This window comes from Balaenoptera borealis (assembly GCF_965194805.1).
Source record: "Balaenoptera borealis genome assembly, chromosome: X".
NCBI lineage: Eukaryota > Metazoa > Chordata > Mammalia > Artiodactyla > Balaenopteridae > Balaenoptera > Balaenoptera borealis.
The window spans coordinates 125,349,098-125,361,110 of NC_138881.1; the positions used below are offsets into that span (position 1 = coordinate 125,349,098).

The 12,013-nt window shown below is 40.9% G+C and overlaps 1 protein-coding gene across 6 annotated transcripts in view; it reads right to left on the minus strand.

Moving 5' to 3' along the window:
• The window catches only part of CD99L2 (CD99 molecule like 2), a 105,942-nt gene that overhangs the window by 39,652 nt on the left and 54,277 nt on the right, over positions 1 to 12,013 (minus strand). For all 6 annotated transcript variants that reach the window (XM_082376173.1, XM_082376171.1, XM_082376170.1 and 3 more), the window contains 2 exons: positions 4,112 to 4,180; positions 2,975 to 3,049 (listed from right to left, as the gene is read on the minus strand). In XM_082376173.1, coding sequence (XP_082232299.1) covers positions 2,975 to 3,049; positions 4,112 to 4,180 — 144 coding nt within the window. The remainder of the gene's footprint in view (positions 1 to 2,974; positions 3,050 to 4,111; positions 4,181 to 12,013) is intronic.

Genomic DNA, 12,013 nt, shown 5'->3' on the forward strand with positions numbered 1-12,013 from the left:
AGCCCGCGTGCCACAACTACTGAAGCCCGCGCACCCTAGAGCCCGTGCTCCACAGTAAGAGAAGCCACCACAATGAGAGGCCTGCGCACTGTAACAAAGAGTAGCCCCCGCTCGCCGCAACTAGAGAAAGCCAGTGCGCAGCAATGAAGACCCAACACAGCCAAAAATAAAATAAAATAAATTAAAAAAAAAATGTTTGTGATATTATAGTACAACTTGCAACATGTTACCACTGGGGAAAACTAGGTGAAGGGAATAACGGCTCTTTCTGTAGTATTTCCTACAACTACATGTAAATCTGTAATTATCTAAAAATAAATTTCTTAAAAGTAGGCAAAGGGGACTTCCCTGGTGGCGCAGTGGTTAAGAATCCGCCTGCCAATGCAGGGGACAGGGGTTCGAGCCCTGGTCCGGGAAGATCCCACATGCCGCAGAGCAACTAAGCCCGTGTGCCACAACTACTGAGCCTGCGCTCTAGAGCCCGTGAGCCACAACTACTGAGCCCATGTGCCAAAACTACTGAAGCCCGCGTGCCTAGAGCCTGTGCTCCGCAACAAGAGAAGCCACCGCAGTGAGAAGCCCGCACACCACCATGAAGAGTAGCCCCCACTCACCACAACTAGAGAAAGCCCACGCGCAGCAACGAAGACCCAACACAGCCAAAAATAAATAAATAAAAATAAATAAAGTACAAAAAATAAAAAATAAAAGTAGGCAAAGGGAAAGTTGAGAATCAAGGTCATTTTGTCAAAAAAGGTTTGACAGTTAAACATCTGGACTTCAGCAGCACAGAGAAACTTAGAAAATATAGGGTTGGACTCTTCCACTGTTGGTGGGAATGTAAACTGATACAGCCACTATGGAGAACAGTATGGAGGTTCCTTAAAAAACAGAAAATAGAACTACCATATGACCCAGCAATCCCACTACTGGGCATATACCCTGAGAGAACCATAATTCAAAAAGAGACGTGTATCCCCACGTTCATTGCAGCACTATTTACAATGGCCAGGACACGGAACCAACCTAAGTGTCCATCGACAATGAATGGATAAAGAAGATGTGGCACATATATACAATGGAATATTACTCAGACATAAAAAGAAACGAAATTGAGTTATTTGTAGTGAGGTGGATAGACCTAGAGTCTGTCATACAGAGTGAAGTAAGTCAGAAAGAGAAAAACAAATACCGTATGCTAACACATATATATGGAATCTAAAAAAAAGGTTCTGAAGAACCTAGGGGCAGGACAGGAATAAAGATGCAGACGTAGAGAATGGACTTGAGGGGAGGGGGAAGGGTAAGCTGGGACGAAGTGAGAGAGTGGCATGGACTTATAAATACTACCAAATGTAAAATAGATAGCTAGTGGGAAGCAGCCACATAGCACAGGGAGATCAGGGAGATCAGCTCAGTGCTTTGCGACCACCTAGAGAGGTGGGATAGGGAGGGTGGGAGGGAGACGCAAGAGGGAGGGGATATGGGGATATATGTATACGTATACCTGATTCACTTTGTTATAAAGCAGAAACTAACACAACATTGTAAAGCAATTATACTCCAATAAAGATGCTAAAAAAAAAAAAAAGAAAATATAGGATTGGCAAAAAAAAAAAAAAAAAAAAAAAAAAACCCCAACGAACTTTTTGGCCAACCCAATAATTGAAAATTGTTTTAAACCAGCAAGTTTGTGGTAATATGTTAGGCAGCACTGGAAAACGAATATGAGCAGAAAAACTATTACTTTTATGAAAGTGTGCCCTTTTAATATTCTGATAAAACAGCAAGTATGTTTAAAGCATTTCTGTGCCACCTCAAAATACAGAGGTTGACACAGGAAAAGCATTTGCGCGACTGTATCAGTTCTAAGCAGTGCTAGCCACTTCTCTCATACAAGATTCTTCCTTGAAGATTCAGTAGTACGACTACGGTTATACTGACTTGAAGATCTGACAGACATTTTCTTGAAAATGAATGAAGTGAGCCTATCACTTCAAGGGAAACAACTAACAGTATTTTTTGCCAATGGTAAAATTTAAGATTTCAAGCAACATTAAGAATTTTGAAAAACTACTACTGTGAGCTTGACAGCTTCCCGATATTTAAAGACTTTTTCCAATGAGATGGGTGGTGATAGTAACACATGTGATGTTCTGATGTAGAATGAAATGCGTCAACAGAGGGAAGGTCTGCATAAGGCAGGGCACCGACATTTTCCCAGGGACCAGTGCACGATGCTCCCAAACCACGACCAGTAAAAGATCCACTCAAAGGATAAGAGAGGCGGTTCACTGGGGTCAAGGATGGAAGATTCGTTAATACGGTTTCATACTCCACACTGCCCTTAACCTGTAAGAAACAATCAATGGCTGAATTTTTGTCTTGTATCAAAGAAGAATGTCCATAATTACATGAATAGTCAATTGAAATATTCCTCCTTTTTCCAGCTGCATATTTATAGGAAGCCAGATTTCCTTCATATACTTCAACCATAACAATATATCACAACAATTGAATCTAGAAGCAGATGTGAGAGTCCAGCTCTTCCACTAGGACAGAGATCACAGAAATTTTCAAAAATATACAAAAAAAATCTTCCCACTAAATTCTGTTTTTGTCTTGCAAAGCATAGTCATTTACCATAAAAATATGCTATTTATGTTAACAGATATGGCTGTATTATTGTTCATTTAAAATTAATAAAAATATTAAAAATTTTTTTTTCAGTTTTAAGTTCAAAGATGATAAATATTGATAGACGTGACCAACACCTCAATAGAGATCCTCCATAATTTGAGGAGTCCTGAGACCAAAACGTTTGAGAACCACTGTTGTAGGGTTCTCCTGGGCCTTGAAGTGCCCCCAGCTCTGCCAGGCCAGGAGTGGCTCTGTGGGCTGTTGTAGTTAATGAGTTACACCCTGACCAGGGAGCTACAGCACTGGCCTGTGCCTTCAACCAGCTATGACTTACCTCCTCCTCCTGCACTCGGCTTCCTGTGGCCATGATCTTGATCATCCAAAGCATCAGCCAAGTCAAATTTACTACCTTCAGTGAGCCCCAAAACATAAAAAAAAAACAGCCAACTGATTAACAACTGGGTACAAGATTCCAAAAAAACAAGTCAACATTCATGGGCTCTGCTGATCAGCGAAATCAATGAGTTAAGACAAAGAAACTTAAATTGGGGTCTGACTCCTTCTACAGACACTGATAATGAAAATACCAACAGGATGGAGCAAGTTACTGCTTTCTGCCTTTGCAATATATTACCAATTTTCCACTACTTTATATTCCCACACATGCTTTGCTTAGGCCAGCAGTCAGACCATTTTAACAGTAAACTCACTGATTATAGGTATTAACCCAAGATTCAAAACCAGCTGCATAGAGTCAGAAACTGGACAATCAAGAGGGAGGCTACGTGGTCACAATGCACCTCTTTGAGGGTGCAGATGTGAAGACATGAGGGCAAACTGTAAAGCAGCACTCACTCTTTTGGGTCATGACTGTCTCTTCAGAAGAAAGGTAGCTATCCACTTCAAGGAACATGGTAGCATGCTCCTTAAGTACTAGTAACAAGTTGCCAGATGGAAGCAATGTCTGCGCTCCCCACCCCGAGGCTACGTTTCTCTTTATATCAGTGAAGATATCTGAATAGTAAAATGGCCCATCTGGAGAAAAGTTAAAACAGCTCCAGGAAAGAGTCACAAAGAAGCAACAAGTTCCAAAATCCTTCAGTGAAAGATGACACTGTAAAGCAAATGCCATTTCAAAATGCTCCATCTGCCTAAAGAAAATGTTTGATGGGCTTCATAAAACCTAAACAAGTATATCTTCCCTGATTTTAGAGTGTAAAATGGTTGAAAAGGGGAGGAAGTCCAAATGCATTTTTCTCTTGAAATTCTCCCAAGCAGGACTTTTCATAAAACACACAGAAGTCATAGTGACTGGTCATACTCTATTAAGTTAAACCCAGTGTTCAGATGAAGGTCTTGGTTGGCATTGCACACACAGGACTTAAAACTATGGGTAGTTCAACTGGATACTACCCCAGAGGGAGCTCCATGGGGTCCCTCCTTAGTGCTCTCCTCCGAACAGCCGTGTTACCTGCAGGCTTTGCTGGAGCTCTGGTCGCTCCCGGTCTCCTGGTTGTGGTGGTGACATGGTCCCATCTCTCTAAAAGGGGGAAGGGGGACAGCAAGGGGAGCACCATTAGTAACAACACACAGCAGCCACTGCACGGCTCAGGGAAGTCACAGCATGAGTACAGCACTCCTGTCCTGGTCCTTGAGGTCCCTCTTATGCCTCTGAAGAATCACCTTGAGGACGACAAAGAGATGTAAGAAGGTTTACATGAGACGAGTTCTGCTTGCTTTTCTTCACAGGATGGGTGGTGAGGTGGACATGATCCCACATTTGATCTGGTGATTAGTGGAGCTGGGACTTGAGCCCAGATCGACAGGAGATGACCACATGCTTCAGGGGGTTCCAGAGCTTGAGCACAACCCCTGAGAGCTCCAAGCCTTGGTTGTCACCACTCTCAACCTGGCACCGTAATCACAGATAATACTGCCCAGGGATGAGGTGACGTTATGTTCCCAGTAGAGTATGGGAGTGTCTCATAAACTGAAAGTGGTTACAACACCAACAAAATATTTTATATAAGTGTGGTTACTGTTGTTAATACTAGGTCTTTCAGCTCAACCATATTCCTTTAAAATTGTGGACTTCTTGCACATCAATTACGTAGCATGCCATGAGTTTTCCAATAGTTTCTTTCCTTAAACATCAAGACTATGTTGTTAAAAAAATAAAAATAAAAATAATGAAGCCCCCCAAAAAAAGACTATGCTGTAACTGTTCCTACAATTAGAGGTAGAAGAGGGAAATGAAATTTAAGTAATGGGAGAGGCAGAGATGAAACAGGTTTGGCTTTATGCACAGCAACCATTCAATAATTAATCAACTACTCAGAAAAAAACAGCAAAAATAGAAATTGGTTGAAAGTAAAAGGATGGATAAAGGTATACTATGCAAATAGCAACCATAAGAGAGCTGGGGGAGCCACACTATTATCAGATAAAATAGTCTTTAAGACAAAAATTGTCATAGGAGTCAAAGAGTGACATTTTATAATAATAAAAGGATAAACCCAGCAGTAAGATATAAAATTTTAAACATGAGCACCTAACAACAGAACCCCCAAAATATATGAAGCAAAATGTAACAAAACTGAAGGGAAGGATAGACAATTCAACAATAGTTGGAGATCTCAATACAATCCTTTCAATCATAAATAGAACAAAAGGGAAATACAAGATTTGAACGACACTATAAACCAACTAGATCTACCAGACATCTATAGAACGCATGCCCTCAAAATAGGAAACACATTCTACTCAATTACACATGGAACATTCTCCAAGAAAGACCACATGCTAGGCTACAAAACATATCTCAATATATTTTAAAAGTCTGAAATCATACAAATTGTGTTCTCCAACCACCATGGAATGGAAATAGAAATCATTAACAGAAGGGCATTTGAAAAATTTCCAGCTATATGGCAATTACACAACACACTCCTAATAACTAATGGTTCAAAGAAGAAATCACAAGGGAAATCATAAAATAAACTGAGATGAATGAAAATAAAAACACAACATATTAAAACTTCTGTCACAGCAAAGGAAACCACTCACAAAACGAAAAGACAACCTACTGAATGGGAGAAAATATTTGCAAATGACTGATCAATAAGGCATTAACATCCAACACATACAAACAGCTCATACAACTCAACATCAAAAAAACAAACAACCCGATTAAAAAATGGGAAGAACTGAATAGACATTTTTCCAAAGAGGAAATGCAGATGGCCAACAGACACATGAAAAGAGGCTCAACATCACTTATCATCAGGGAAATGCCAATCAAAACCACAATGAGATATTACCTCACACCTGTCAGAATGGCTATCATCAAAAAGACCACACACAAAAAATGGTGGCAACAATGTGGAGAAAAGGGAATCCTCCTACACTGTTGGTAGGGATGTAAATTGGTCCAGCCACTGTGGAAAACAGTATGGAGGTTTCTTAAAAAACTAAAAATAGAACTTCCATATGGCCCAACAATTGCACTCCTGGGTATATATCCAAAAAACCCCCCAAAACACTAATTCAAAAAGATACATGCACCACAATGTTCACAGCAGTATTATTTACAATTGCCAAGATATGCAAGCAAACTAAGTGTCCATCAACAGATGAATGGAAAAAGAAGTGATGTGTATATACACACACACACATACATACACACACACTCACAATGGAATACTACTCAGCCATAAAAAAGAATGAAGTTTTGCCATCTGCAACAACATGGAAAGACTTGGAGGGTATTATGCTAACTGAAAGACAAATACTGTATCATAGCACTTATATGTGGAATCTAAAAAATAAAACAAACTAGTGAATACTTAAAAAAGAAACAGACTCACAGATATAGAAAATAAACGAGTAGTTACCAGTGGGGAGAAGGAAGGGGGGAGGGGCAAGATAGGGGTAGGGGACTAAGAGGTGCAAACTATTATATATAAAATGTGCTACAAGGATATATTGTACAACACAGGGAATACAGCCAATATTCTATAATAACTATAAATGGAGTATAACCTTTAAAAATTGTGAAGCACTAAACTGTACACCTGTAACTTACATAATATTGTACATCAACTACTATACTTCAATTTTAAAAAATGGGCAAAGGACTTAGACATTTCTCCAAAGAAAACATACAAATGGCCATCAGGTACACGAAAAGATGCTCAGCATCACTAATCATCAGGGATATGCAAACCAAAACCACAATGAGACATCATCTCATACCTGTTGGGATGACTACTATCAAAAAACAGAAGATAATGTGTTGATGAGGTTGTGGAGAAAAAGGAGCCCCTCCTACACTGTCAGTGGGAATGTAAAATGGTACACCCACGATGGAAAACAGTATGGAGGTTCCTCAAAAAAATGAAAAACAGAACTATCATTTGGGGACTTTCCTGGTGGTGCAGTGGTTAAGAATCTGCCTGCCAATGCAGGGGACACGGGTTCGAGCCCTAGTCTGGGAAGATCCCACATGCCACGGAGCAACTAAGCCTGTGAGCCACAACTACTGAGCCTGAGCTCTAGAGCCCATGAGCCACAACTACTGGAGCCCGTGAGCCACAACTACTGAAGCACTCGTGCCTAGAGCCCGTGCTCTGCAAGAGAAGCCTGCGCACCACAACGAAGAGTAGCCCCTGCTCTCTGCAACTAGAGAAAGCCCGCGCAGCAATGAAGACCCAATGCAGCCAAAAATAAATAAATAAAAAATCAGTAAATTTATTTTAAAAAAAAACTATCAAAAAAAAAAAAAACACAAACTATCATTTGATCCAGCAATCCTACTTTTGGGTATATATCCAAAAGAAATGAAATCAGGATCTCAAAGAGGTATCAACATGTCCAAGTTCACTGTAGCATTAATCTCAATAGCCACAATATGGAAACAACTCAAGTGTCCATTGATGGATGACTGGATAATGAAAACGTGGCATATACATGCAATGGAATATTATTCATCCTTAAAAAATAAGAAAATCCTGCCCTTTGGGACAACATGGATGGACTTGGAGGACATCATGCTGAATGAAGTAAGCCAGACACAAAAGAACAAATACTACATGACTCTACTTTTATGAGGAATCTAAAATAGTCAGATTCATAGAGAGTAGAATGGTGGTCACCAGGGGCTTGGGGGAGAGGGAAATGGAGGAGGTGTCAGTCAAAGGGTACAAAAGTCTGGGGGGAAAAAGGAAAATAAGCTGGTGAGGATGTGGAAAAATTGGAATCCTCATACACTGCTGGTAGGAATGTAAAATGGTACAGCGACTGTGGAAAAAAGTTTGGCAGTTCCTCCACAAGTTAAACACAGAATGACCATATGACCTTGTGATTCCACTCCCAGGGTATATACCCTAAAGAATTAAAAGCAGGTATTCAAACAAGAACATGTACATGCATGTTCATAGCAGCATTCTTCGTAATAGCCAAAAGATGGAAACAGTCAAATGTCCATCAACTGATGAATAGATAAAACTGTGGTCTATCCGTACAATGGAATATTACTCAGACATAAAAAGGAATGAAACACTGATACATGCTATAAGGTGGATGAACCTCCAAAACATTATGCTATGTGAGAGAAGCCAAAGACAAAAGGTCCCACATTATATGATACTATTTATATGAAATATCTTGGAGAGACCAGTCAACTGATACAGAAAGTAGACTGATGATTGTCTGGGGCTAGGGGGAGGTAGAAATGAGGAGAAACTGCTTAATGGGTAAGGGTTCTTACTCTGGAGTAATGGAAATGTTTTAGGACTGGATAGAGGTGGTGGTTGCACCACGGTGAAATGTCTTAAAATGCTACTGAATTGTTCGCTTTAAAATGGTTAATTTTATGTTACATAAATTTTACTTCAATAGATTATTTACAAAGAGGGAAGGGTGGGAAAGGAGAACATCATCACAACTGCATGTGCATTCTACCACAATTCAGTTTTAGTAAAAGTATATAGGGAAGTTGAGAATATGGAAAGTCTTTCTCTTAAAATGATCATACTTCCTTCACTCTTTGCGAAGGCTTTGGGTACACGAATGCCTACTTCAATGTGGAGGCCACACCAGTGGATGGATTTTTACGGTGAGGGAACCACAAGTGATAATCTGTTGTCATTATGTATTTTTTAAAATCCAAATCATCAGTTTAGAGATAGTTTTTTTTTTTTTTTAATTAATAGCTACTTTATTTATTTATTTATTTTTATTTTTAGCTGTGTTGGGTCTTCGTTTCGTGCGAGGGCTTTCTCTAGTTGCGGCAAGTGGGGGCCACTCTTCCTCGTGGTGCGGGGGCCACTCTTCATCGCGGTGCGCGGGCCTCTCACCATCGCGGCCCCTCCCGCTGCGGGGCACAGGCTCCAGACGCGCAGGCTCAGCAGTTGTGGCTCACGGGCCCAGTTACTCCACGGCATGTGGGATCTTCCCAGACCAGGGCTTGAACCCGTGTCCCCTGCATTAGCAGGCAGATTCTCAACCACTGCGCCACCAGGGAAGCCCCTAGAGATAGTTTTATATCTATAATTTCCATTTGACTGTGCACCTATAATACGAAGAAGTACAGCTTACCTGTCTAAATGAGGCTCCTTATGTATACCTTATATTATGGTGATATGTATACTTAGGAAAGAGAAATGACATTACTGAAACCATTATTTGTGCAACTTTCAGACAAGCAATTGCCACTTATATGATATTAGCTTAAAATCCGTATGCTTCATGCAGTGCTTGTGTAAAAATATTTCTTTTTCCAGCTTAAAAAAACAAAATCAACTGAACGTAGATGTGAAGGGTTTACTTGGGGGACTCTGATTTCTGTTCTGTCCTTATACTGTGCCACGCTGTCCTGATCACGATAGCTTTGTGGAGCTCCGCCCTACTACTCACAGCTTCTGAGGAGCCTGGTTTCTCGGAAGATCTGCAGGTGCCAGTTCAAGAGAGTGCTCCTTACATGTCTAGGGAACCCGATGCTCTGCCAGAGCCTGAGCCTGCAGTGATACAGAGCATGACCTTGGATTTGTGCACTTTTAATATACCATTAACTACAGATTTTCTTGTTGTGAGCCTTTGAATGGGATTTATTATCATCCATAATTGAGATGAGCAAAGTCTAGCTACTTATCAAGGAATTAGAATAGTAGGTCACCGTCATCAAAGCAAAGAGCTGCTAAAATAAAGACATCTGTTTCTGTGAAGCCTTGCTCAAAACGACAAACTTAGAAAGGATTCTCTGATGCTCAGCAAATGCTGCCAGCAACACTGCACCCCTGCCCGGAGCGCCTCTTTGCAAGGTGTGCCGCACCCCTGGGTGTGGCTTAACGACAGTGCCACGGCATTCGGAGAAAATCAGGGCACTCATAAGAAGCTTGATTCGGCAAAAGCAGAAGTGGGTTCCCCCTGTGAGATGATTGCTCACAGAGAGAAAAAGGGAGAGATGACGGGAGAGATGGAGGGAAGCGGGGAGTGAAGGCAGGGGAGAGGGAGGGGCAAAATTCTGAAAGCAACATGGTGAACCTTGAAAGCGTTATGCTAAGTGAAGGCAGCCAAAAGTAAGTCCACATATTATATGACTCCACTGACATGTCCCAGAACAGGGAAATCCAGAGAGACAGAAAGGAGATCAGTGGTTGCCAGGGGCTGGGGCGGGGGAGGTGAAGAATCAGGGGATCAGAGGGTAATAAGTGAAGGGTACAATGTTTCTTTTAAGGTGATAGAAATATTCTAAAATTGGCTATAGTGATGGTTGCACAACCGTGTGAATATACTAAAAGCCACTGAACTGTACATTTTAAATAGGTGAGTTGTATGGTATGGGAATTATCTCTAAATAAAGCTTTTAAAAAAATATTGCAGGAGCTTCCCCTTGTACTTAGAATAAAGTGGTCACTATGCCCAATAACACCCTATATGATCCAGCCCATGCCAACTTCTCCTTTTCTCCAATATTCTCCACACTCTGGCCACACAGGCCACCTTCCAGGCCTGAGAGTCAACCCAGTTCTTTTCTGCCTCAGGGCTCTTACACTTGATCCCTTGGCCTTGAAGGCTCTTTCCCTGCTCTTGCATGTCACCTTTCCTCAGAGAGGTCTCTACTGCTTGATCTAAAGTAGCCAACCCCTTTTGGGGCCCTCCCTGCCCCATCACCCTACTGTATCTGCTCCAGAGTACTCTATAATATCTGAAATGATTTTATGTACTGTCTGAGTCCTTCTGGAGAGAACAGTTCCATGAGGGCAATGACCTAGTCCACATGGTATGCCCAGCAACTGGAGAAGTGCCTGGCAACAAACAAGCACTCAACAAACACTGTTGAATGGATGAATGAATGTCATGTACAAATATCCTGAGCAAGGTGTCAGGGACTTTTTCAACAAGAAATGTACAATGTACAAAGTAGAATGTTCTCCAACCAGAAAAACAACTGAGCCAAGGAGAGATGGACGGGCCTATCTCTTTGAAACCTCAGTTGCATGAAATGCAAGCCAAGATAGAAAAAAAGGATGGCAGAGTGATGTGGTCTTGAAGGATGTCATTCAACCGAAGACACCATGTGCTGGTGGTCCTACAGGTCCCAGACACACTGGCTGATGGGTGCTGATGAAGATCAGAAAAGCCGGTGCACAACTGACAAAGGGATATAAATATTAAAAAGTCCTCCATCAGGAAATTAACAAATTTACTAGTCAGGGGTCTGTTTATACTTACTGTGTTTGTTTTGTTGTTTGGTCATGTTTGGTTTTGGAAATGTTAAACAATTCCATTAAAACCATCACTGCTAATAAATTAAGTATATTTATTTTCCTGAGAAGCTAAAAGGCCACCTGCATGTATAGGACTGTGGACATGCTCAGGAAAGACCTGAGAATGCTCAAGGCTCTCACCTCACACCACACACAAAACTATAAAGCTCTCAGAAGTTCATTTTTAGGTATATGATCCATTTTGAGTTAATTTTTGTATAATGTATAAGGCAGGGATCCAAATTCATTTTTTGCATGTGGATATCCAATTGTCTCAGCACCATTTATTGAAAACACCATTCTTTCCCCATTGAATAGTCTTGGCATCTTGGTCAAAAGTCAACTGGCCATAGATGTAATGGTTCATTTCTAGACTCTCAATTCGATTCCATTGAGCTCTATGTCTATCTTTATGGTAAGTACCACACTATCTTGATTACTGCAGGTTTGTAGTAAGTTCTGAAATTTAGAAGTGCGAGTCCTCCAACTTTTTCTTCTCTTTCAAGATTGTTTTGACTATTCTGGGTTCCATGAATTTCCATATGTATTTTAGGATCAGCTTGTCTGCAAAAATTCTATCTGGAAGTTTGACGGGAATTATGTTG